This window comes from Canis lupus, chromosome 5 (assembly GCF_003254725.2).
Source record: "Canis lupus dingo isolate Sandy chromosome 5, ASM325472v2, whole genome shotgun sequence".
NCBI lineage: Eukaryota > Metazoa > Chordata > Mammalia > Carnivora > Canidae > Canis > Canis lupus.
The window spans coordinates 15247719-15275208 of NC_064247.1; the positions used below are offsets into that span (position 1 = coordinate 15247719).

At 42.4% G+C, this 27490-nt stretch overlaps 1 protein-coding gene across 1 annotated transcript in view; it reads right to left on the reverse strand.

Moving 5' to 3' along the window:
- KMT2A (lysine methyltransferase 2A) overlaps positions 1 to 27490 on the reverse strand; it is an 88145-nt gene that overhangs the window by 24337 nt on the left and 36318 nt on the right. Inside the window, 24 exon segments of the mRNA XM_049109913.1 lie at positions 26 to 4262; positions 4480 to 4662; positions 4861 to 5021; positions 6469 to 6547; positions 6658 to 6775; positions 7031 to 7189; positions 8406 to 8543; positions 9541 to 9647; positions 9979 to 10172; positions 10791 to 10864; positions 11167 to 11277; positions 12404 to 12577; positions 13660 to 13844; positions 14180 to 14293; positions 15442 to 15562; positions 15773 to 15868; positions 16552 to 16698; positions 20314 to 20427; positions 20984 to 21115; positions 22310 to 22383; positions 22727 to 23104; positions 23550 to 23614; positions 25389 to 25623; positions 26568 to 26745. Of these exon segments, the coding sequence (XP_048965870.1) occupies positions 26 to 4262; positions 4480 to 4662; positions 4861 to 5021; positions 6469 to 6547; positions 6658 to 6775; positions 7031 to 7189; positions 8406 to 8543; positions 9541 to 9647; positions 9979 to 10172; positions 10791 to 10864; positions 11167 to 11277; positions 12404 to 12577; positions 13660 to 13844; positions 14180 to 14293; positions 15442 to 15562; positions 15773 to 15868; positions 16552 to 16698; positions 20314 to 20427; positions 20984 to 21115; positions 22310 to 22383; positions 22727 to 23104; positions 23550 to 23614; positions 25389 to 25623; positions 26568 to 26745 (7574 nt within the window).

Consider the following 27490-nt stretch of genomic DNA (forward strand, 5'->3'; position numbering starts at 1 on the left):
ATTAGCTAATACTTAGATCTCTCACCCTGTGACTGGGGTCAGGGATGTCGTGTTGGCTTCTTGGTCTGGAATGTGTGCTTCAGAACTGGTCCGCAAGTGGGAAACTTTGTGCTTCTTGCCATTCCCTTTGTCCAAAGGCAGCTGAAACCGTTTGATTTTTTGTTTGGGCTTAGTGGGACCGGGCACTGAGGGGCTCGCTGACTGCTGTCCAGAGGATGGAGAGCCCCCAGGAGAGGCCGAGCTGGCTTGCATAGCTGAGGATAAAGCCTTATTCTGCTCTAGCCCCATGCTATTAGGAGCATCTACTGTCTGGGTAAAGTTGGATCCCTGGGTCCCTGGAGCAGAATCAAGATCGTGCTGGGAAGGGAGAATCCCAGTTTTGCTGGCAAGGAGCTGGTTCACGTGCTGAAGCTGATAGTGTTCCTCTGCTTCCCCAGAGGGTGAAGCAGCTGTTATGCCCGTGGTCTGAGCAGAGGGGAGCACACAGATGCTGGACGCCGCTGTCATTGTAGCAGCCGGAGTCTGTGATGTCCCCAGCTGTGGAAACATTCCCGAACTTGGTGGTAAAGCCACAGGCTGGTCCTGCATCCCCAGGCTCTGCTGGCTAGCTTTGATTAGAAGGTTGCTTATTGACCCAATATCTGGGGTACCGAGCAACCTGGGGTTGGTTAACGCGACATGTCCTGGAACAGATGCACTACTTGTAGGGGTTGTTGTGGTTTGCATGGATACAACATTCAGGACGGAGGAACCGGATGCCAAGCCGGACACAGGCCCCGCGGTGAGGTGGCTAGTATCCTGGCTTATTGTTGATGTGCCCGCCGCCGCGGCAGCAGTGCCTCCCACACTCTGTGGCAACAGGGGTGCCTGTTCAAAATACATGATGCCAGATTTAGACCTTTTTATGATGTTGGGGACAGTTCGGTGAGATGAAGTATTAAGTGACCCCAAATCTAAGAGATTGGGATGGTTTGGCAGTTGGGAGGGTGTGAAGTTAATCAGTGTCATGTTAGAAACCACATCGGAAGGGGCAATGTTTGAAGGGGTGCTAGAGGGAGCGAGTTTTTTATTCTTTCGGGTCTGCAGACGAGATATGGGTCTTTTCTTGAGTCCAGAGGATGGAGTGGCTACTGTGGTACTGAGGTCTGTCCTCTGGCTGGCTTCTGAAACCAAAAGTTGGGGATCTGGAGGAGGCTGAACCCCAATAAGGAGGCCTGAAGGACTGCTGATGTTAGGTGGGAAACTACTTTGAGCGGCTGCAGGGAAGGAATGTAAGTGCTGGTGATGAGGCATGGGGAGCAATCCTTTGCTAGCAGGAGGGAACAGAGATGGAGAAGTTGGCAAGCTTGGATTTAGTCCCGTGGCTAGGGTGAGACCACTTCCCATGGGCCCCAATACTGAAGTATTTGTCTCCATCACATTGGGTGTAGAACTAACAGAAGAGGTCAATTGGATTTTTTGGGTCACTCCATTTGGAAGAGTTTGGAGAACATAAAGTGGCTGCATGTTCTGGTTAACCACAATGAGTTTCTCAGTGGCTGGTTTCAGGTGGGGTGGAGTGGTCTGGACAGCTGCATTGGAAATCTGAGATGGGCCAGGACTCTCAGTAGAATTGGGCACATATTTCTGGTTCTGGATAGGAACAGTAGGGGAAACAGGTACCTGAAGGCCGGGGGTGCTACTGTTTCTAGTTAAATCCTGACTGTTGCCATGACCCTGCTCCACTGAACCACAAGGAGGACTGGAGATGTGGTCTGCGTCCATGTGTCCTTGGATAAAATGATCAGGAGTCATGTGGCCTTCGGGAGTGGGATCCACGCCTGGACTCAGCAGTGCTGAGTCACCTTCAGAGGAGGTCACAGATTTCTCTGTGATGGTGACCCTCTTCTCTCCTGAGTCGGAGATGACAGCCAGTCTACTGGGATTCTGGCTCGGGACGGTGGGACTCCGGGTGGTTAGGACAGACAGGTCTGATGGTAGCTCCAGGGGCAGCTCAAACTGCTCCTCTGCCGAGATGGAGGAGGAGACACTACTGTCCACAGGTTCCGCTGTTGGCAACTGCTGAGAAAAGACCTCGAAAAGGCCCATGTCCTTTTCCCGATTACTGTCAAGACCCAGGCCTTCACCAAGATTCAGGAGTTCTGAAGAAGAGGACTCTGGGCTCTCGCCCAAAGCCTGCATGGATGGTGTATTCTTCAACACAAAGTCCATGATGTCTGAGGGCAGGATGTTCCCACAGTCATCGCTATTGTTGTTATCAGAGTCCGATTTCAGGAGCTCGGTATTGTAAGTGTCCAGCAGGTTCTTATCTGATGGGGTGCTTGTGTGGACTCTGCGGCTCGACTCCAATGAGCTGAGCTGGGCCTCCAGGGAATCCTGTCCCTGGGCTTTAACTCTGCTTACGGAGTGGCAGTTGTCCATCTTTGGCTCATTTTTGTGGCCAACAGAACTCTTGATGACGTGTTCTTTCTCCCCAGCATCTTCAGGTCGCTCAATTTTTAGATTCTCTGTTCCGTTTTCTTTCCCGTTTCTTTTTGGGATCTGGCTGCTTTTCCTTGTTGTGGCTGTGACGCTAGTGTCACTCTCTGTGCCATCATCGACGCCATCTAACTGGGAAATTTTGGGAAGGTCACACTGCTCCTCCTCCCGAAACAAATTATGGGATGCCAGCCGCTCGTCTCCGCCTGAGGAAATCACCGTTCTGGTGAAATTGTAATAGTATAGGTCATCCTCATCTGAGGTGCTTAGGTCGTCGGCCCCATCCACCTGTCCTTCAGCAGATCTCTTGCCCCGCTTCTTCCCAGTGGAGCTGCTGTAGAATGGAATGTCTTCTTCACCATAGGATCTTACTCCATAGAGAGGGGTGAGCCCAAAGAACATGTTAGAGCGGGCCCGGGCACTACGACGGGGGTATCTCCTCTTGAAAGAGCCATCCTCCTGAGGTTTGGGGCCATCTGGAAGCATCAGGTTTCTGTCCTGTACTGGAAGATTCTGGTAGCTGTTACTCTGAGGATCCTGGGATGAGGTATTATTGGGGCTTGGCTGGGCCACGGGACCATCTCCTGGGCTTTCAGAGGCTGAGACTGGTTCTGTTGGAGATGCTGATTCCATTTGCAAAGGGGAAACAGGACTCCCTTCCTTTGGGGTATTCTTGGACTGGCCCTCACTTTCCATTTTTAGAGGTGTCAGTGTTACCTTGACCGTGCGTTTCCGGGGTGTCTGTAATTCCTTAGTAGATCCTTCTACTTGCAGGGATGGAGCTTTGGGGGCTCCTGGGAGAGAAAGAACTTTGTCTCCAATCTTATCAGAGGAAACATTATTGCATGGTCGTTGCCCCATAAACTCAGGAGTCAGAACTTCATCCACAAACTCCGGCTTTAGGTTTCCTTCCTCACCGGTTGTCACCTGACCGGGTTCCAAAAAAGATTTACTGGAATGTTTTTCTTTGAAAGTTTCTTTACAAGACTTTTTCCCTTTCTGTCTCCTGTCTCTGGAGCTAGATCCCACATGTTCATTGATGATGGATGATCTGTTGCTTACCCCAGATAGCTTCAAGGTTTTGACTTCTGTGTCTTCCTCGGAAGAGGGGTTTACTGACTGGTTAGAATCTGTGTGCTGGTCTCGATCGTTCCTCTGCCCTCTCAGATGAAGTGGGGGGAAGGAGAGAGCCTCTTTAGAAGAAAATGGCCCTGAGGAGAGGTCCGTGAAAGTGCCAATTTTGCTAGCATTTAACTCTCCAGATGCTGTATTGTGGACCTGTGGGGCCAGTTTGGGAATGCCAGGATAAGCCATGGTATGTGCAGATCCCTCTGAACTCTTGGAACTTGGCCCTTTGGTCTTCTCTCCCTTCAAAGAGGAGCTCTTGGGTGCCAAGTCAGAAGCGCTGGAATGCTTCAGTTCAGACGATGAAGATCCATCCACGTGACTACTTTTAGTGCCTAGAGTAACCACTGTCCGTTGCAAACTTGAAGAGGTGGGAGTGTTTTGCCCTAAGTTAGTATTTGAATTCAGTGGTCCTAAGACCTGATCAACTGCTTTGGCACTTGACTCAAGATCTGTGGCAGTCCCGGTGGTGGAGACCGAGGGAGCACTATTCCTGGTGTAAGTACCCCCTGTTCTCATTGGAGACATTATCCGGAGCTTAGACCGCTGGGGTGACAAGGAAGAAGTGCTGTGACGCCTGGAGCCAATGCTTCGGAGTCCAGAGGAGAGTAAAGGGTCTCCCACCGTGACAATCTCATGAGTGGTTGGGGTAGGACTTCCTGAACAAGAGAGAAAAGGTATTAAAGTCTATTACAGAGAGAACAAATGCGCAGTAGCCACTGCTTTCAATAACTTGGCAATGGCTTATAACTGAAAACTGCAAATCAGGATTTTCAATGAGCAAATGCCACTAAGGTAGAGTAGCCTGAGAAGATCACAAGCGAACTTCTGAGCTGACCTTTTCAGGTCAAATTAGTCAGTAAGTTGGTCCTTTACCTGCAGAAGGCAATGGCCGACAGCCAGGAGATCTCTGTGTTGGAGAATAACTAGGTGTTCGAATCCTAGGGACCTTTGAGATGACATGATAGAAACAGGAACCAGAGGTTTGCGAATGAGGTCGGTCTGGTGAGGGAGGACTTACAATGTCAGCTGTGTTTTGACTTTCTTTAGATGAAATTTCTGTGGTAGGAAAGAAAAACTCTTCCTAAAAAAGGTTCAATGAAAATATCAAACAAATGAACCAATACAAAGCAAGCTATCGGATAAAGATCACAATATAGACAGATGAGACCTCCCAGAGAGAGGACTTTCTCCCCACCTTTAATCACAGTACTTCCCCCACATCTAACGCGGGTCCCACCTTGATTAAAGACTTACCTGCAAAAGATGTGGGACTGTGAGCAATGGTCCTGTTTTCATCGTGCTCGACAGTACTGTTGATATCTGGCTCTACGACCGGAGGACGGCATTCCACTATCTTGCATGTGTATACACAGCGCTTGCGAGCGTCTGTGGTGCTCCAGTACACCCTGGAACACCTGGCAAACAGATTGATTAAAATCACCATAAGCGAAGAGTACAGAAGCAGGGACTAACATTTGCCAAAACTCCTTCTCGTCCTAGGTTCCCTGGGCTGCTGGATTTACAGAATTTAGCCTTACTTCAGAGTCTTATTATAGATCCCCCTAGCTAGGGTGTTCCAAGCTTTTTGAAGTTCTTGGTTTTTCCTAGCCTCTCAGAAAATAGCACCAAATCTTTTTTTATTGTAGTGTAAGCAGAGGACAAAAATAGTAAAATAGCCTCAAATGCGGAGAAAAGAAAACACTAACAACGACTACGAGAAATAGTTACTGGCCTCCAGGAAGGACCTACTGCCTACCCCACCACCCCAAGGTGTACACAGCGAGAAAAGAGCAAACCCGAAGTGTCCCTTTTGGGAAAAAAGCCCCACAAGACAAGAGAAATGTAACTGCTCCAGAATCTGCTGGATGCTGATGGAGCCTGGTTTATACAAAGAACTGCCAGCTAAATGTACAGACTGTGTTGCCAGAATTGGAATGCAGAATAAATTGGAGTATAGATAGCAAAATGAGACTCTGAAATGGGGAGAGACAGAAAGGGAGTTTTAAATTTATACTGTCAGCCTGCTAGAAGTTTAAACCATTTGCTTCACATAGGAAAGATGATAAATGTTCACTGGACAAATATGATTATTATTGTGGGGGTTTATATTTTTAGGCTGAGGACAGAGGCATGAGGTATTTGATCCACTACAACAATCTGGACTTTTGAATCCATATAGATGGAATTCAGGGGAATCTTAAGAGACTGACCCTGTGTTTTTTAAATTTTTTAAAAATATTTACTTTAACAGAGAGAGAGACAGAGAGAGCACAAGTAGGGGGAGCGGCAGGTAGAGGGAGAGGGAGAAGCAGACTCCCCGCTGAGCAGAGCCCAATATAGGGCTCAATCCCAGGACCCGGGGGTCATGACCCGAGTAGAAGGCAGACACTGAACTGACTGAGCCACCCAGATGCACCTGACCTTGTGGGGGTTTTTTGTTTTTTAAAAAAGATTTTATTTATTTATTTGTGAGAGACACAGAGAGAGGCAGAGACATAAGCAGGCTCCGTGCGGGAAGCCCGATGTGGGACTCGATCCCAGTACCCCGGGATCACAACCTAAGCCGAAGGCAGATGCTCAACCGCTGAGTCACCCCTAGGTGTTCCTGACTTTGTGTTTTTTTATTTAAGTTTTATTTGGAAATTATTCTGAAAGTATGCCAATAATACTTTCGTTCTGTAACTGGATTTAGTGGACATAAAATATTTTAGTCCCAATCTACACAAAGTAGCAAAAAAAGTAGTTAGTTTCCAATAGCAATTAAAAGTAGCTAACAAGTATGGCTCTCCAGTCAAGACCTGCTTGTTGTTGAGGGTGCTCAAGCTGTGGGGCCTGGTGTCTTAGCTCTACGGTGCTACTTACTGATATCCAATAGGAAAAAGCTTATCTTCACAGTCAGAGAGATCATTCAGAATTCCTAAGCAGTCAATTGTCATGGAGCCTGGCCAAGAAAAGAAGAACTGATTAGAGGAGGTAATGAGAAGGCTCACTTTATATCCAAAGGCCAGGAAATACCCTAGCAATACATGGAGACTTCCCCGCACGTCATACCAATCATCATGTGGATATTTTCTGGTTCTAAGCCATTGAGAAACTTTCTTCTCAAGCTGATTCCTTCAAAGTCCACAAACACTCTTCTAAAAACTTCAAATCCATTCTCAGGAACCACCTGAAATGAAAACCCAACTGTTAATAGGCTGCCCCTTTACATGTTACACGCATGATACTGATTTTCTTGGAGGGCATGTACGGAGTGTATCTCCAAATCACCCAGCTATTTCATAGGAGGACTGCCATATTTCTAAGAAGGTGATTCTAGGAACACACAGTAGGGAGGTAAAACAAAGCTTACCATCTTGCTGTTTTCAGCCTGAACTGAACTCCTGAACTCCTATAGAATTTGAAAAGCAGCAGAAGCTCTCACCTCGCCTTTGATCAAATCCCGATGTCGTTGGCAATACACCTTCTTATCATCCAGAAAGACACAGTTCTTGGCTCGAGAACACATGAAGTGGTAGTTGCTGGTGCAGGATGTAAGGCAGCAACCCACAGTGGCTCCTGGCTTTTGGCAGAACTCACATCTCTAACCACCCAGAGAGAACAGAGACCTAAGTCAGACTTTCAGATGTTTTAGGCCATTTTCCTTCTCCTCTATAGAATTACCCCATTCTGGGTTTCCTAGAATTCATTTTTAAAAAATTGGTAATCAGCTGAATTACAGAGAAATGATATAAACCCTCCTCTACAAATCCTTTCTCTCCCAGTGTCCCTGAGGCCCTGTACTTATTAAACTTAAATAAATATTACACTTTGATTTAGAACTGAAACCAAAACATAGTTTTGTTTCTAGGATGCAGGATTGATTTAGTGAAGATAAAACTTTGAAGATCAATACTAAAAACATCATTTTGCTAGAAAGCTACCATATCCATAAGAACTCAGTTCTAGAAAGATTGTACCAGTCAGAAACATAAGAGTTCTCTAGTTACTAGACTTAACAGATTAAATTTATCACACAATTCAAAGATTTCCTTCAAATAGCCTATATGTCACCACCTTAATCTGTCACGGTCAGTCTGGGCTCCTATATCCACAGAAGAGTTTTTGTTTGTGCTCTCTACACAATTTACATGTGCTGTTTATTTTTCTCTCTTTCTGAGAATCCTTCATCTTCTCCTCTTCTTCATAACTAGCGTTAAAAATTTTACTCCTTCCTGGCCTTTTCTTTCCTTCTTTTTTTTAAAAAGATTTATTTATTCATGATAGAGAGAGAGAGAGAGAGGCAGAGACACAGGCAGAGGGAGAAGCAGGCTCCACGCCGGGAGCCCGATGCGGGTCCTGGGACTCTAGGATCGCACCCTGGGCCAAAGGCAGGCGCCAAACCGCTGAGCCACCCAGGGATCCCCTTCCTGGCCTTTTCTGACTACGCTTAGCTTCTATCTACCAATCATTTCCCACATCTCTTCATGTGTGCATTTATGTGGGTTTGTTTTATGGAACCATAGAGTGTTTATTCAACTAGGACCTTTGAGATCATTTTGTCTAAATCACTTAATAAATTAACACTTTTCTTGCACTTCAAATTATCTCCCAAACTAGATAATACTTTGTCTTCTATTTCTTTTGCACCATCCCCCAGGGGTCAGAGTAGTAATCTGCCTACAGTACACACCAGTATTTGATGACGGCTAACCATTGTGAAGGTATTATAGAAGCCTCAACGAAGTAGCATGTAGCTATAAGAAAATACCTGGAAGCTGAGGGGAAATCTTTTCCATAACATTTACACAAGGTCTTACCAGCTGCTTGCCCCTGATCACAGCCATGTGCACATTCTTTAGTGATCCATCATCGTCTTCAAACACTTCTGCTGACCACAAAGCGCAATTTACATGTGTCCACTCATTTTGGCCAATGTAAAGCAAACGGCCAGCATCCTATGAAATCAAGAGATTTCTTTTTTCTTTAAAGAATATACTGTCAGAGAAGGCTTTCCTTGGTATTAACTCTACCTCAGTCAAGATAATATCAATAAAAATTCTTTAACTTGGGGATACACACAAAAATCAAAATTCATTTCTCAATGTTTCTGTGTCCACCTCTCACTTTTCTAGATTACATAGCCAAGAAATATTTTATAAACATAGTGAGAATCAAAATGTAAGCATATGTGGCAAGTTCATAAAAATGTGCACTGACTTCTTAAAAATCGTTATTCCAAAGCCAGGTCTCTCTGCTTGCATTAAAAAACTTTTTTTTTTTTTTTAATTTTAAGCTTACTATGTGCCTAGCATTAATAAAGCTTTGTAAATCTTATTTCCTTTAGTTTCACAACCATTCTGAAGTTAAGTATTATTATCCACATTTTAAAGATGAAACTGAGCGTCAGAGAGGTTAAGCTCCTTGCCAAGGTCAACAAGTAGGCAGGAGAGCACAGGAATGAATCCAGGCAGCCTGCCAGGCTTGGGATCTTCACCATGCTGCCATCCTACATTAAACACAAGCCTTTCATAAGCAATTTAAATATTTACTGACTTTCATAGAAACTTTCTGAGAAATCTCCTTTAGAAATTACTAGACACCAGCAGGTTAATTTAAGGCAAATAAATTTTTTTTTTTTTTTTTTAATTTTAAGTAGGCTCCACGCCCAGTGTGGAGCCCAGTGCAGGGCTTGAACTCACCACTCAATGATTAAGACATGAGCTGAGATCAAGAGTCAGAAGTTTAACCCTCTGAGCCGCTCTGGTGCCCAGAGGCAAATCATCTTTAAATCCACTAAATCAGTTATAGGAAAAAAAAAAAAAAAACAAGTGTCACAGCTAGCTGACAAACATTCACTAAATAAATGGCACCCAGTCATAGAATTTAGACACACAGGACCAACAGTTCACATGAGCATCTGCTAAGTAGGACCCCATTCGCCAAGATACTTACATTAGCACTGTCATCACCATATGTCAAACACAATGCACATTGTCTATTATCTTCTATGCCCGGGGGTGGGTTCAGTTCTGGACTATCTTCTCGACTCCTATCAGTACCTTAGAACCCAAAAGACATCCAGTTAAAACTGGCGATACTAGGTCTGATTTCCAAGAAGGAAAAAAAAAAAAAAATTTGGCTTAAATAGCCTGCAGCTTATAAAATAAACACTTTCATAAAGTGTTCAAAGTTATGCTATCTCGCCATCTGTTAAGAGTATTTATATCGATTTCTTGTTACCAGTCCAAGCTAAGTGAAAATAATGACTTTATTACATTTAAGGATGACCTGAAAATTTCTTTCCAATATGCAAGTATATTAAATTTAGATTCACAGAGTTAATCATTTGCATCTAGAGAGAAATGGATAATGACTCATTTGGTGCCTTACTCAAAATTGGTGGTGTAGGAGGATGGAGAGGAGTTGGAGAGTCTGGTTCTCCAGGTCCTTTAGGTTTGGGAGCTGGGATGATTTTCTTCATTAAAGGAGGCTGCTCAGTGTGGCTGTTTTCCTCCCGCTCCTGCCACTGAGCATAATTATGGTCAAGTGAAGGTGGAAGCACTGCGTTTGGTAACATCCCACTGCTGAAAATAATTGATTCAACAAGTATTTATTGAACTCCTACAATATACCTAGAACTATACAAAATAATCAAATTCTTGATGTCATCAGGTCATAGCCCCCATGCATGAGACATTCAGACTATAAGGACAAGCCACAGAATTTGGTAACTGCCTAAATATATGGGATTTTATTATTTAAAAAAATATATAGTCTCAATATGACGCCTGATTAAACTTCCAGAAACAAGTGATAACTATCCAAAAGGATTTGCTGGAATAAAAACTTAAGGTTAAATATGGATACTCAAGAGTGGTAGAGAGCACCATTTGAATTAAATAACATAGAACCCAATTATAACAAGTCCAAATACTGAGCTACATATAGAAGCACATGTACTGTACATATGCCACAAGTTAAGCCAACTTGCAGAAAACATAACATAAAAGGAAAAAAAAAGGGGCAACAGACTATAATAAACATTCAGTATCATCTCTAAATCAGCACTGAAAAGGCATTCAATCAACTACTAATTTTTATCTTAAAACCTAGTCCAGAGAAACCTTAATCTAGAAATACAAGAACTCTCAGATTTCAAGCTGATGAAGTGGGAGAAAAAAAGTAATACTGAATTTACTTACTTGCTTGATACTTTATTTGGCTCCCAAAACCTAGACTTTTTGACACTGAACCATGGAAAAACACGTTCCATTTGCTAACAGAAAAACAAGCAAACAAACAAAATGTGAGCATGTGGACGTTCATTTGGAAACCACACAAAAACCAACAACTTCCACCAGCTTCTCTGTCAATATGAGGATGATTTCAGGCTGCCAAGGGAAAGATCCATCCACTCTGGCCACCTCACTAACTTCCCCTCAAAGAATCAGAGTTAAACCAAAAGATGTTTTATACACATGGCAAAACAGAACGGAGAGGGAAATAAATCCGTTCTGTTCATGGAGTAAATTTACCCATAGATAAGCATTGAAAACATGAACTATTAATATCATTCACCCGAATAAAGAAGGACTTGACCATGCTGTTGGCTTTTTTAATCTCTGGCTGCCCTCCATCTGAATTAATGGCTGCTTGAATGATCTTCACGATATCATCACTGAACTCCAACTGTATACAAAAAACAAAGTATTAATTATTCATAAAACAGCGTGCTCTCAAAACCATTTCCTCTCCCCTCCTAAACTGCACAGCCCAGAGATCCAACAGAAAATGGATACTCTATTTTAATGCAGTATAATTTCTCTTTAGCAGAGGCCTTTGGAATTCAGTTCACAATTAACTTGTGGAGGTCAAGAGAAGCCAAGCTAATAAGGCAAGAATGCAAGTAAATTAGCTGTATCATGGTAAGTTACCCAAATAGGGCCGTAATTTTTTTTTAAAAGATTTTATTTATTTATTCATAGAGACACACAGAGAGAGGCAGAGACACAGGCAGAGGGAGAAGCAGGCTCCACGCAGGGAGCCCGACATGGGACTGGATCCCAGGTCCTCAGGATCACACCCCGGGCTGCAGGCGGTGCTAAACCGCTGCACTACTGGGGCTGCCCAGGGCCATAATTTTTTATGTAGATTAAAATAAATAATCAACTGAATAGCTTAAGATAGCATAAGATATCAAGTGATCATTCCCATACATTTTCAAAATGATAAATTTATTTTATTTATTTATTTATTGTTTTTTTAAAAATTTTATTTATTTATTCATGAGAGACACAGGGTGAGACACAGGCAGAGGGAGAAGCAGGCTCCATGCAGGAAGCCCAATGCGGGACTCAATCCCCGGATTCCAGGATCACACCCTGGGCCGAAGGCAGGCGCCAAACCACTGAGCCACCTAGGGATCCCCTCAAAATGATAAATTTAAAAAGACATCTATAAATGAATATCCTATATGGAAAGACATTATTTAGACGTGATTTCAAAAGGGGCAAAAGTAATTTCACGTTAGCATTTTTCCATAAGCAGTTCTAAAACAAAAATAATTTTAATACAAAAATAATTTTCAGAGAATTCAGATGACAGCCAAATAAAAGAACCATTTTTGAGACACTACTTTCCCATTTTCTGAAACACAGATCTAAAAGAACTCACAGATTTTTAGGTATTTAAATCCACACATTTCTAAATAAAATACAAACCATCTTCTAGTGCTCACTCTCAGCCTCATCCTCTAAAAGACCCAACGGAGCTAAGTTGGCACTTGCAATGTCGGTAGTTTGCTGTAGAGACATACCACAGATGTGTAGTTCCCTTGGTCCATTTTTCTTTTGACTCCTTCCAGATCTAAAGGCTGTTGATCTTCCTGTTTGCTGACCTCAGTAAGCACTGGTGGATCAGGTCCTTCTGGGGAGCTGCGGGAAGGTATACTCTCCTCTGTCTCAGGATTTAAGTCTGGAGGCTTGGCAGCCTGTTGCCAAGAAAGATAGGTTTCTTTTATCTAACACTGAAAATGAGGCATCTGTGCACATTCTACTAAAATTAATAAAGATGGTACTGAATGATTTATATTATAAAACCTAAAGAACATGAAAATACCAGAGATTTCTTAAATAATAGAAAAAGAAATGAGCCGGTTCTCTAAGAGTTTGACCAGGTGAACTTAGGAGAGCTGCTTGATAACTTCCAAACAGAGTATGAAGACATAGAAGTTGTCCCATTCTTTCTGAAGGAGACAGAGATAGTAAATCTTCCTATTCAAAAAATGGAGATTAGGAGACAAAGCGGCAGCCAAAGCAGGTACAGTTATCTTTGAGGTTCTTCCAACATTTTACCTTGTGTTTCCAGTGACTACTCTACAGGTGTACCATCTATAAAAGTAGTGGATGGTGGGCAAAAAGTAGTGGTTTACAAATTGTGCCAAGGAGCCCTAGGGATATCTCCCAGAGTGACAGCCACATGACTGTCAGATTAGGCCAACACTCTCCCAGATTACTCCAACTACCTCCTAACCACCATTCCTGCCTCCAGCCTCTTCAATCCTTCCTTCTTCTCATCAGAATCTTTTTTTTCCTTTTTCTTTCTTTTTTTGAAGGTTTTATTTATTTATTCATGACAGACACACAGAGAGAGGCAAAGACACAGGCAGAGGGAAAAACAGGCTCCCTGCGGGGAGCCCAATGCAGGACTCGATCCCAGGGCTGTGGGATCAGGACCTGAGCCAAAAGCAGACGCTCAACCCTGAGCCACCCATGTGCCCCTCCTTTTTTTTCTCCCTAAAAAGCAACTCTGATAGGGTTACTCTTGGGTGAAGCCTTTCATTGGCACTCGCTAGAGCCCTCAGAGCATGAAGTCCAAATTTCTTATTATAACAGCAAAGAAGGCCCCCGAAGAAGGTCCTACTCTTGTTCCTAAAGATTTTCCTAACAGTTGAAAGGCAAAGCAAGTTAATACTACAGGACTACATGAGAAAGAGGCAAACAAATGTCCCATCACTGGGTAAAACCCACCTAAGAACAAAGTCTTGGGAACTGAAAGCAGACTCGGGCCTACCTGCCGGTAGCGAAGCAAGTGGCTAGTGGTCCGCGAGTTCAGCAGAGCGGTCAGGACTTGCTTCAGAGAGAGCTGGAGCTCCTTCTCCAGGGCCAGCCGCCACTCTGCCGGGTGCCGCTCAGTACAGTTCACACAGGTGTAGGCCACACTCTCTGGCAGATTAGATAGAATCTCATACATCTCGTCTAGAAAAACAAAAACCTGCAATGCTGAGGTGCTCTCAAGAGGGGCACAGAGGGGAGGGCAGCTTCATACGAAGCCACGTACTGGGGACAGTGGCTAGACTCTGGCATCCCCTGGGGAACCCCGCACGCACCCATCTCTGTGGGGTACTACGGACACCAGCCCCGGATCTGGGGCTCGGGGGTCTATAGGTTAAAGCGCCCAGCAAACACAGCAAATAAAGATCTTAAAGGGCTAGGGTCCCACTAAGTGAGCATCACTTGACGCATTACTCTGGGGGCTCTAAGTGTACCAAGCAAGAAGGAAACCGTAATAAAAAGACTCCAACCTTCTGTACCTGAAAGATTCTCACATTTGGAATGGACCCAGCGATCACACTTCCCACACTGCATCATCTTACTCTCGTAGTCATCGTCGTCGTAACACTTATCACAGAGAGGGCAGAAGTTCCCTGAAAGCAAAGTACACTCTTCAGCAGTGCTCTGGCTCACACCCCAGTGCCACTCAGGCCCTGACTTCCAGGTGCCAGCTCTCCTCTGGAACTGCTTACAAATGCCGGCATGGATCTACTCTGCAATGCTCACACATCTGTGAAGTGTCAAGATTATTCTAAGCTCTTCGAATATGCCACAAATTCTATTTAGACTCATTCTTAAAGGTCACAAGGTAGAGTTTACAAATAACGCAGTAGAAAACGAATAAGAGACTTTCTCTCTTACACATTTCAAAGAAAGATTTATTTATTTATTTATTTATTATTTATTTATTTAAAAAAAGATTTTATCTATTTATTCATGAGAGACACACAGAGATACAGAGAGAAGCAGAGACACAGGCAGAGAGGGAGAAGCAGGCTCCATGCAGGGAGCCCAATGTGAGACTTGATCCCAGGTCTCCAGGATCACACCCCCGGCTGAAGGAAGGCACCAAACCACTGAGCAAACCCAGGGATTCCCCAAAGAAAGATTTAGATTTTTAAAAAGGAGGCGAGGACATGAGAGTAAAAAAACAGTTCATTTACACTTTCTCTTTATTCCTAGCACTTTAAATTAGAGCTCAACACATCCTAAACTTAAGCACAAAGTACAGACTTCATCAATTTGCTTTCTCCATGCACCTCCCTATTACTCTTTACTTAATAAACTTAAAATTGATTGGTTACTTTCAATGTCAGTACTAAGCTTTGTATCATTATTATCCCAAGTCAGTAAAATGAATTTAATGTATTAGGTATAATTTTTTTCTAGTGTAACTATTAGAATGAAATGGTTGACTTGGTAACACCTATAATCATTTCTGAAATTATCTAATGTCTATGTACCTCACTTTAAGAAATACTGGCTTAGAGCACTTCTTTGTAGTTGGTTATTACAAAAAGTCCCTTTAATTCTTCCTGTATAAGCTAACAAAATATTTCTAGTTGCTATAATGCTCTGTGTAAAGAAAAGAGCAAGATCAGAAACTTAGTAAATGGATCTGAACGGTATCCTTGGCAAGGTGTACACAGCTTTTTAGTTTGTTCCACTGCAGTGTCCAGTTTGCCTTCAAAACACCAAATATAAGCCTGACAAGTTGACAAAACTGGCTTTTTTGAAGTACCTTTAGCAAAGAGTTTGGCACAGTCGTGGCACAGTGAAAAATCATGAGACCACTGCGCGTCCCACCCTTTGCCTGGAGTCGTGGATCCACAGCTCTTGCAGCGAACACACTTGGTGCAGATCTGGGAAAGACAAGAAATTCAACAGGAATTTCTTATTTTTAATATCTCGTCTCATTTAAAGACATCAGAGGCTATCCATTTCTCGAGTTGACCTCTTTTTTAGGATGGTTCTTCCTAATAATGAGACCAACAAATGGCTACAGGGACATCCCTTGTTCAAGCCCAAGAATCCATGACAGTTCTCTCTGCTGCAGCGGGACATGTACCTACCCAAACTTTCTTTTTCTTGGTGGGCTTGGTGGGGTAGTTTGGTCCCAGGCACTCGGGGTGATAGCTGTTTCGGCACTTATTACACTCCAGCAGCTGCTGTAAAGGACACAAAGACAGAGGATGAAGAGGGACATGCTTCCAGGTAGAAAATAAACAAGTCAGGGAGAGGAAAGGACAGCAGAGGGAGTACAGTCCATGAGATTGTAATAATGCTGTGTGACGGTGGATGGTGACCGTGATCCTTGTGGTGAGCCCTGAGTCATGTACAGAAGTGCTGAGTCACTAAGCTGTGCACCTGAAACTCACATCAAATCATATGTCCGTTATACTTTAATTAAAAAAAAAAGAAAGAAAGAAAATATAAAGGCAAGAAGGTGGGTAGCACATAAGAAAAAAAAAAAAGATCGGTATTGCATTCGACTCACTTGAAATACCTCTTATTTGGTAATCATTTCATACTGACTTTCAAGGAAGTATAGCATATCATTCAAACAGTTTAAAATTTCTCCCGAATTATTTCACTCTCAAAGAAAGCACTGGGATTTATATCCTGCTAAAGGCACTCAGTGATGGATATTCTTATCAGGTAGATTCGGGTTATTGGGGAGATTTTATCCAATATTCCTCAAATTAAAACACAAAAATAGGCAATGAATTGTACTTAATAGTCACGATAGACTAAACCAACAGAGAAAAAATATAGGTACAAAAGCCTAAACCAAAAGGCAGAAACGGAGCTAGAGAGTAACAGTCTGAACAGTCGTGACTTTGTTTCCTACCTTTGTAGCTTGATGCTGCCTTCCACAAACGTGACAGAACTTGCAGCGGCGACAACACCAGTTCTCCAGCTGGTCCTCCAGGGGGCGCTCGTTCTCCTCCAAACAAAACTTGTGGAAGGGCTCACAACAGACTTGGCAATACACAAACTAGGGGGGAAGAGGGGAACACATCGTCACATGACACGGAGAGACCTCAACCAAGTGCTATTCACAGACTTCAGGCTTTAGGAGTCCAGTGGTATATATTTATTTATTTTATTTAATACATAAATCATTTAGCAATGACTATGTTAAAAAAAAAAAAGCACAAGATTAGGCACTGCAGGAGATGCAGGGGCCTAGAGTAATAACGGTAGAATTTTAAAAGTGTCAAAATAAATATAATTCCAGATTCACCAGAATGCACTAAGTGCCAAAAGCGAGGTACAAGCAAAGAGCTGTGGGAAAGGGGAAAGAGGGAGGGTTTTAAGGGCTTCCTACAAGATACTAAAGACAGATATGTAAGCTCCGGTTCGTCCTCTCCCGCTCTAATTGTAGAAATAGTATTTTCATGTAGGGATTTTTTTTTTTTTTAATTTGAATGAAGATGACCCAGACATTTCCTTTGCCATAAGAGAATTATTGGGACAACTGGCCAAACCTAAATAAGGTTTATAGATTAGATAACAGTAATATAGCTCTGTAATGTCCTGACTGACAACTACACCATGATTATGTGAGAGAATGTCCTTGGTTTTAGGAAATACACACTAAAATATTTAGACATAAAAGGACACATCTGCAACTTCCAAATTTTTAGAAAAAAAATGTGTCTCTCTATAAAAAAAGTGTCTATATATAAAATATGTCTATATACAAAATGTATGTACATATTTTATTTCTCACTTTGTAAAATACAGACACAGGAAAGGATAAAGCAAATAAAAAATATGAACATTTGGGAAATCTGGGTGAAAGGTATATGGGAATTCTTTGTACTACACTCTTGTAACTTTTCTGTAAATCTGAAAGAATGTCAACATAAAAGGTTTTAAAAATTCGAATGTCAGGGGGTGCATGGGTGGTGCAGTTGGTTAAGTGTCCAACTCTTGGTTTTAGCTCAGGTCATGATCTCATCATGGTCGTGGGATTGAGCCTCATGTTGGGCTCTGCACTCAGTGCAGTACGGAACTTGCTAGGGATTCTCTCTCTTCCTCTGTCCTTTCCCCAATGCATGCTCTCTCTCTCAAATGAATAGATAAATCTTAAAACAAACAAACAAAAAAAACCCAACTCAAATGTCAGAATTCATCAAGCACCAGTTATGTTTTAGGGTTATAATACAGGCAGTGAGCTATTCATCCTCTAGTTCAGTTTTTAGGAATCCTGTGGGATTGCTGTGAAAAACCACACAATTTAAATTAAAGCAATTATACTCTGAAAAAACTCCCCATTTTATCACAGAAGTTGAAGGACTGGTGCTACCAGTTATTCCTCAGGGCAGCATATGTGTGGATGTAAAGCATTAAGATTATGTGCAGAAGAGATACAGTGGACCCCTGACACTTACAGACTGAATATTCTTAGTCTCAGTAGTATCTAAAACAGCCTCGCCACTTAGAACCATATTATTGTTCATAATAGGCACTAAAATATTTTTGCGTAATGAATGAATACCAGAAAATAATTTGTAATTTTGCTACTGTACAATTTAACATACCAAGTGGGCAGGACTGAATCTCTTAGCTAGTGAGTGAGTCTCTCAGATTACTCAATATCCACATTATTAGCTGGCTTTGTAATTTCTTCATGACCTTAAAATACATATGTGATAAAATAACAAGCTAAGAAGGCATTCTGGAATTGAGAATTATATGAATGACAAACTACTGCTTCCTAATCAAAATTCTTTTTACTTCTTTCTTACTGTAAGGGTGGCAAATACTGCAAAAGACTCAAAAGGATAAAGAAAAATAAAATGAAGAGAAAACAAGGCACCCATAATGCAATCACTGTTAAGATTTTGATGTAAATCCTTCCACAATTTTTCCTGCATATACATTTTTAAAACAATATCCAAACCAAAATGGGGTCACACTTTATATCCTGCTTTGTAACCTGCTCTCTTAACTCAGTAAGAGAGTGAGTGTCTCCATGTTATGGACACCTTCTCATGTCAATATATGTTATTATCTAGTACTTTATATTTGCCCTTATATACATGTCCTATGATTACTGTAAGAAGACCTTGCCCCTTATTGACAAACTTTTGGTGGTTTGCTATTTTTCATTACCATAAACAATACTGAAATAAATCCCTCTGTTTATTATACATCCATATAGAGAAGGGTTTATTATATATATGTGTGTGTGTGTATTATACACACACACACATACATACCTATCAGCATATACCTATTTGTTGATTTATCTAATTATATTCTTAGGATAAATGCCTGGAGCGCCATTACTGGGTTAGACAGTATGCTTGTTTTAAAGACAAATACACATTTCTGAACAAGCTTCTGAGAAAGAAAGATTGCAACTAACTTAGTTTCCACCAAGAGAAAGTCCCTATTTCCACATATCTTTTCTTCCCCATACGATTTTCTTAAAGATTTTATTAATTTACTTATTAATAAGAAAGAGAGTAAGTGAGGGGCAGGGGAGGGAGACAGAGAATCTCCAGCAGACTCCATGCTGAGCATGGAGCGGATTCGGGGCTCAATCTCATAACCCTGAGATCACAACCTGAGCCAAAGTCAAGACTCAGACACTTAACCGATTGAGCCATCCAGGTGCCTCTGAAGATTTTTTATTTTTATTTTTATTTATTTATTTATTTATTTATTTAATTTTTTAAATTTATTTATGATAGTCATACAGAGAGAGAGAGAGAGAGAGAGGCAGAGACACAGGCAGAGGGAGAAGCAGGCTCCATGCACCGGGAGCCCGATGTGGGATTCGATCCCGGGTCTCCAGGATCGCGCCCTGGGCCAAAGGCAGGCGCTAAACCGCTGCGCCACCCAGGGATCCCGTCTCTGAAGATTTTTTAAAGCAATCTCTACAGCCTACGTGGGGCTTGAACTCACAACCCCAAAATCAATAATCTCATGCTCCACTGACTGAGCTAGCTAGCGAGGCACCCCTTCCCACATGATTTTAAATCATACTTTAATGTCCAATTTAAGGTCAACAGAAGGCTTAAGGACCCCCTCCCACCATGTTTTTATTTCTCATTTTGTGAATTACATATTCCTGTCCTGCGCCTATTTTTTTTACTGGGTGTTCTTCCTTTTTCTTATTAATTGCTAAGAGCTCTTTATAGACTAGGCATTTTTGACAGTCAATATAAGGCAGCCGTCTCTTTTTCCAAAAGCGCACTATATCATTTTTGCCATATTTGAACATATAGCAGAAATATCAGAAATAATAAAGAGTCTGAATTTAAAGAGATGAGACCATTAAACCTTTCACACTCAATAATTCTGCTCTTCTACTAAGGAGCAGATTCCTTTATGAAATCTCTAAAAAACGTCTACAGCATTTCATTAGCTGGCTTAAGGAGGGAACAACAGGGGTGTCTGGGTGGCTCAGTTGGCAGAGAATGCGACTCTTGCTCTTGTGAGTTTGAGCCTCAAATTGGGCATAAAGATTACTTTAAAAATAAAGAGGGGATAGTATCTGCCACATACCATCAAAACAGAATAAATGATTTCTTTCATCACAGCAAAATCAACTACCATTCAACTTTCTGGGGTACCAAGAAGCAAGATCTCTTACCTCTACATGCCCACTGCTGGCACAGAGAAAGCAAACCACTCTGGGTGTTATAGGAACAGACGTCAAGATTCCTAAACCTCCCATCTCCCACACATTTTCTGCTTCACAATCCTCCTGTAGAGAGAAAGACAGATCATTTATGAACAAGTTGCAATGACACAGCTTTGGATTGAGAGTGAGGCTGGCAAACATAAACTCAGAGTGACACCAGAGTGGCAAGAAGGCTTCGTTTCGATGGGATCAAGAATAACTGCTGCTTTAAGACATTTTAATCTCAAACACAAACTGTTAAAAGGCTCACCTACTGGTTCAGTTCTTGTGAACGAGAATGCAAAGATACCCCGAGGGTGACTTGTCCTTAGAGTCTGACTTAAGCCATTGTCATGGTTGGAGGGTTTCCGTGTGAAAGAATTATTTCCTCAGATGCTGTTCTCCGAAGGTACGTATCACTCACTTTGGTCGGCAGTGTCTCAATGCCCACGTTCATTAGTCAGCTCATAAATGGTGACCCCAGGACATTGACCAGAACTCTCTTACACCTGAACCCACCTGCCACATCCCTGACTGGGTGCTGAAATCCCTCCTCTTTCATCAACACCTTTGATAACCCCATTTTTCTGATTTGAAGTCCAGGATGGTTGATATACTACATGACCCTACACACTTTTACCTTAAAGTCCACTCTGATCCTGTGGACTCCATCTGCTGGGATTTTTTGCTTCGAACTATTGCCATTGGAGAGAGTGCTGAGGATATTCAAAGTGCCTGTGTTCTCCTGCTTACTGACTGGAGGTGGCTTTTCCTACAGAGACAGAAGATGGATAAAGAACAAAACCGCATCCTACTTGCCTTCACTTTTTCAACAGATAACAATGCAAACAACGAATCTTATTAATAGCTCTGGAGAACATGTTTCCAATACAAGTATCCTACAGACACAGAGTTAATCTTCAGGTTCTTTTTCCCATTGAGGCATTTTATGTATGTATTACAGCCCTAGAAGAATTCCAGGACTCTCCTGCCTATGGGTTTTTGTCTTGCTTCTTCGTGGTCCATGATACCAGCTGAGGTTGTTGGCACAATGAAACTAAAGTGACAGCATGGGAGCAGGTTATTCTGCCATTTTTCTAGATCTTTGAGTTGCACATAGACTCTGGGGCTGACCATTCCACTCTTATTTAATCTGTCTAGGATGGTCACAACAAGTGTTCGCAGCTCTGTGACCATCAATCATTTCAATTCATCAGTGTAACCATGCTTTATTACCACAGTCAGAAGCCAGACAATGACCTCAGAGCAAGGCTTAATAAGACCTTGGTATCTGCCTCTTTTTGGCATTGCTGATACTCTTGAGAGCATCAGCCAGGACATGCATGCACACTGTTAAGGTAGCATAGAGAAGCAGCAGAAAGATCTAGAAGAATTCATTTTTTTTAACATTTTAAAAAATTTATTTATTTGAGAGAAAGAGAGAGTGCATGCACAGCGAGAGGGGAAGAGGGAGAAGTAAAGGGAGACTCTGTGCTGCCCAATGAGGGGCTTGATCCCATGACCCTGAGATCATGACCAGAGCTGAAATCAAGAGCTGGATGCTCAACCGACTGAGCCGCCCAGGTCCCCCGAGCCAGAAAATTCTTAAAGACCTCACTCTCTCCACATAATAAACATAGTTGACATAGGGAAGGGGGATTTTTGTAGACAAGTATAGCTAAAGGATGTAGAGAGCAAAAAACAATTATAGTAAGCAGCCTGCGGCATCAGCCTAAGCATAAAAGGTCACGAGGAAGAGAGAGCAACAAGGGAAGACAAAAAAAAAAAAAAAAGAGGTAGAGCCTAAACCTGAAGTTTGTTCATCTTGAAGAAATCCACGGCCATCTACAGAGAAGCAGATACGTGGTTTCATTCCCTCAATCACGTAAACGTCAAGGACAAGATAAGGTCCCTACAGAATAGAACACATCCCTGAGCAATGGCAAAGAAAGAAATCTCTCCTCACCTTTTCTTTTGGTTTTTGTTTTACAGGAATACTTGGGCGAGGAGCCACTTTTTTCTGCTTGCTTTGCTCTGGACCTAAAGAATTCAAAATAAATTGCAGTCAGACACCACTAACCTCAGAGTACATGCTAAACAGCAGTGACCACTTCAGGACCTACTGGCCTGTGAGGAAGGGGGCATTAGAAACACAACAACCGACTGACACGCTAAGCTTAACATAGGAAATTAAGACAATGTCTCCAGCTTAACTGGTTTTTTGCTTCTATTTCTTTATTTTTACATAAATAGTTTAAAAGAGAGCTAATTTTCCTTCACTAAAGGCTTACAGATATACATTTTGGGCTTCCAAATGCTGTTTAAGAAGTGTTCTCTGCTGGTACTTGTGGCTCAGCGATTCCTTCTTGCCTTCCTCACTCACCTGCTTCTGGTGGTGGAGGCTGTTTCTTCTTGGGCTCGCTAGGAGTGGTCTTGGGAACTTCCTTCCTCGGTGGTGCTGTGCTCGGTGGTTGTGGAGGGGTGACTGGCGCTGGCTGGGAGGCCTGCTTGCTGGACTTCCTAGAAGCTGGAGTGGTAACTTGTTTGGATTCCGGAACCGGGGCAGAGGTGTTCCCTTCTTCGCTCTTTTCCTCGACGGGCTTTCGAGGAGGAGGTTCACTATTGCTTTTCTTGGGGGCAGGGTCCTCTCTTGCTGACGGGGCAGGTTTCTGACCAGAGTCCACCACACATTTCCCAACATTGCTCTCCTTGCTCTCTTTCTTTTCGCTGGTTTTAGATTTTTTCTCTTTCTTTTTCACAGCTAGGGGGAAAAAACCCCCCAAGATTATTTATGTATACGTGAGAAAAACTTTATTTAAGGTAGAAGCAGAGGAATATAACACAACCTGATTCACAGTTTCCTGGAGCTAAAGCTGACACTGGAAGGCACAAGTTGATTGGGTGAGAGAGGGATACTTGTGTTGCTCTAGGAAATGGAACGGACTGGAATTTTTATAAGAATTAAAAATTTTTTTTGATTATGGAAAATTTCAAAGTAAAGGGAAGAGTAAATGAACCCTCATGGAACTACCTACCACCCAAGCTTCAACAAACACCAACTCGCAAAAAACAAAAAAAAACCAAAAAACAAAAAACACCAACTCACTGGGGAGAGCAGTTACCAGCATTCTCTTTACACTAGATGTACATGACTACATGGCATTAAGTCAGGAAGCATTTGGGGAAGATCAGTTTTACAACGCTACCTTTTGCTTGCTTCTGAAGGTAGGCTTTGGAAGGCATCCATTGTAGATTCTGACATTTTCTCATCCTAGGATAACAAAGAATACCATAATGTAAACCACATTTAGAAGAAAAGCCATTGAAATAAGTGTTAGTTTGTCTGCAAGAACTAGTGAACCTTTACTAGGGTTCATTTTGAGAGTTGAAAAAGAGTACTGTTCACTACTCAGATTCAATCTGAGCCTCTGAATGCTTCGATCAGCAATTTTACCTACCTCTAGGGTCTATAAAGAGCAAGTATCAAATTATTTTTGAAATGGGACTCAAATTTCTTATAACCCAGTACTGACTAGCACCACACACAACAAATCAGCTGGTGTTTCTAATCCTCAAATTAGTTCTGCTCCTGTATGAGATTAATATTCATATAGTTATCTGAATAAAAAAGGACTAAAATTAAGCATCAAATCCTTTGTCTGACACTACAATACTATAGGTATACCTAAGGGCTTTGTTATATATTTCACCCCTCAATTTAAGGAAACTGCAACTTAATCTGAAGTCTAAAACTGAGCTACATCCATTTCCACCCCTAAATAAATAGTGCAGGTTTATCCTGCAATCATGTACCTTTCTGCTGATCAGTGAATTATCTCACTTCTTTCCGCTAATGGGACTGAGACAAGATTCTTGCTTAAGGCCAGACTAAACCAAAGTACAGGATTACTTACTGCCTCCTAGAAACTGGCTCCCCTGAACAATTTCTCCCAACCACATTTTCTCTAAATCACTTTCATATTACCATTCATTCAGCAAATACCTATTGCTAATATCTACTCCTTATGCCAGGCACTTTAATAGATGCTCAGTCACTAAAATGTGTTCGTGCAACTTTCTTGATCCATTGAAAACAAATTATCCCAAAGAGCAGAAAGTGCCTCCACGAACTCACTAAAACAAGGGAGAAAAGGTTGAGTAATCAAAACTTTCAGATCAAAACTTCCACATGCATGAAAATATTCTGGGAGTTAGAAGGCCAAGGGTCTTTTTTTTTTTTTTTTTTTAAGATTTTATTTATTTATTCATGAAAGACAGAGAGAGAGAGAGAGAGAGAGAGAGAGAGAGGCAGAGACACAGGCAGAGGGAGAAGCAGGCTCCATGCAGGGAGCCCGATGCGGGACTTGACCCCAGGACTCCAGGATCACACCCTGGGCCAAAGGCAGGCGCTAAACCGCCGAGCCACCCAGGGATCCCGCCAAGGGTCTTATACTAAGATGTCACCACTATTTCCTGAATGCCATAATTTCAGTTGACCTGAAAAATTATAATGCAAATAGATAATATGATATGTATTTAAATTAAGTATAAATTATAGCTCAATCACAGCTCAATGTATGTAAATATTACATATGTGTAACTTATATATAAAATATAAATATATAAATTCATCAATTTTTAAGTAGAAACCCTCCAGAGCTGCACTGATATGGTAGCCACGAGGTACATGTGCCATTTAAGTTTAAATTAATTGAAAGGAAATGCAATTAAACATGTCATTCCTCGGGCACACGAACCATACTTCAAGTGTCCTACAGCCACGTTGGGCTAATGGCTACCATACAGCACATGTCCACCGCCGTAGGACTTTTCTACTAGATGGGCACTGCCTCAGAGTATTTCGTATTTAAGGATAGCCCAAACCTAGCCACGTCACAAAATCCAACTCTGCAACTGACCTCGCACCTCAAGGAGACTCAACACAACCACATTCAGTTTTCTGATACATCCTTGCAACAGACCCAGGCATAAACACCACCTCCGTGGCTAGGAGGTCGATACCTCAGAGTAAGACACCCACTCACTTGCAGCACTGCTTCTTTATATTTCGGCCACCAAACTTGGGTTTGTCTAAGCAATTAGTACAAACACCACAGTCCTCAGGCACCTGGCAGCCAGGACACTGCCCACACCGCCTGGATCGTCGCCCTTTCTTTACTGGAGGTTCCTGAGGCGCCTTGTTTCTGGTAACGGGTTTAATTGGTTTGATGGGTGGAGCAAGAGGTTCAGCATCTTCTGAGCCAGCAATTGATGACTTGTCTGTTAAAGAAACGTGTCATTAGTTCTGAGGGAGTATCTAATTCCTGGGAGCAGAGGCGGAGTTTTTCAAGATCCATTTATATCATCACATACATTCAAGCCTCATTTTAATCGGGACTCCAAAAATGAAATACGTCATAATAAAAATATTCATATGCATAAGTCAGAGCCTGTTTTAAATAATTTTTAAAGTGTTTTAAAAGGCCTAAAAAAATAAAAAATAAAAAATAAAAAAATAAAATAAAAGGCCTATAACTTGCAGCTTGATGCAAGCAGAAATCCGAATATTGAGAACAAAACACAGTCTAACCTAAAACCAAGAATGCGAATTGAATGCTTAAGATTCTCGAAATCTCTACATTTTGTAGGAGCTGTCACCTAGCATTTAAGTCACCCAGCATCTAAATGCAACCAGGAGAATGTGCCTCACGGACCTCCAACCACAGGGAACGTAACTAACTGCCCCAAGGGCCCATCTGCTGTGCTCTGAGTTCCGGTGGCTCACCAAGGCCACAGCATACACATATGCTCCTAGGTAGTGACTGAGCATGGCAGGAATACTAAGGCAGGCCTGTTCCTGGGAGACACAAAACTCCCCTGACCGTGGACTTTTGCTCAAGGACTCCCTGACAGCCTTGCAAACTCTCTGGGAAAACAGTCTAGGAAGATTCTGTCCAACTCTCCTTCCCTCTCTCTTTCATTGGGGTCAGACTTGCAGAGTGGCCTGACAGTTGGCCCAGCCTCCCCCAGCTCCCTCCCATTTTCTCTCTCTCAGGCATTTTCTCTCGTGTAATCCTTGCACGTTTAATACAGCCTTCCCATTTGTCTTTTGGAGGACCCAGACTAACACACGGTGCTATGAAGAGCCTACCAGCTATCCCCAGGATGACCAGCAAACAAATCAAACGTCCACTCAAGACTTCAGGTGGACACCCTTGACCTACCATCATTCCCCATGGAAGACAAAATCTTTTCTCGTTCTTCCCATGGTAAGGCACTCAGGGTGGGCATGTCATCAGGAAATACAGCTCGTTTTCGGCCAAGGGCAACAGCAGCTCTTCTGCAGACATGTTTAATGCGGGGTCCTCGCACAGAGGTCTCTGATGAATCACTTTCTTGACCCTGAATAAGAAGCAAGTCAAATCCAACAACAGCAAGCATACATGTTGAAAATGTAGCTAAACGAAGCCAAGGTAGAGTTAGTTAGCTCATTACAATCTAGAATCAACACAGACAACTGTAACTATTCCCAGCTGGTAAGCTAGGACGATCTACAGAAATCAACTAGTTCTGTATCCTAAAATTGGCAGCAAAAGAGGGGGCAGGGCTTTTAAAAAATATTTATTTATTTATTATTTATGATAGACATAGAGAGAGAGAGAGAGAGAGGCAGAGACACAGGAGGAGGGAGTAGCAGGCTCCATGCCAGGAGCCCGACCGGGACTCGATCCCGGGACCCCAGGATTGCTCCCTGGGCCAAAGGCAGGCGCTAAACCACTGAGCCGCCCAGGGATCCCCAGAGGCAGGGCTTTTAATAAAAAAAAAAAAAAACAGAAATCAACTAAGTTTTTATTCCCCGTTATACTACTACTTTGAAATTCCCCTCAAGGGGCACCTGAGTGGCTCAGTCGGTTAAGTGTGACTTCAGCTCAGGTCATGATCTCGGGGCCCTGGGATTGAGCCCCAAGTTGGGCTCCCTGCTCAGCAGGGTGTCTGCTTCTCCCTCTCCCTCTGCTTGTGTTTACCCTTGCACTCTCTCTGTCAAACAAACAAATAAAATCTTAAAAAATAATGAAAACACATTAAAATTCCCCTCAAAACTCAAGCTGCCAGTCTACATTATTCAAAAGTTGGGCCTGGAGTTAAC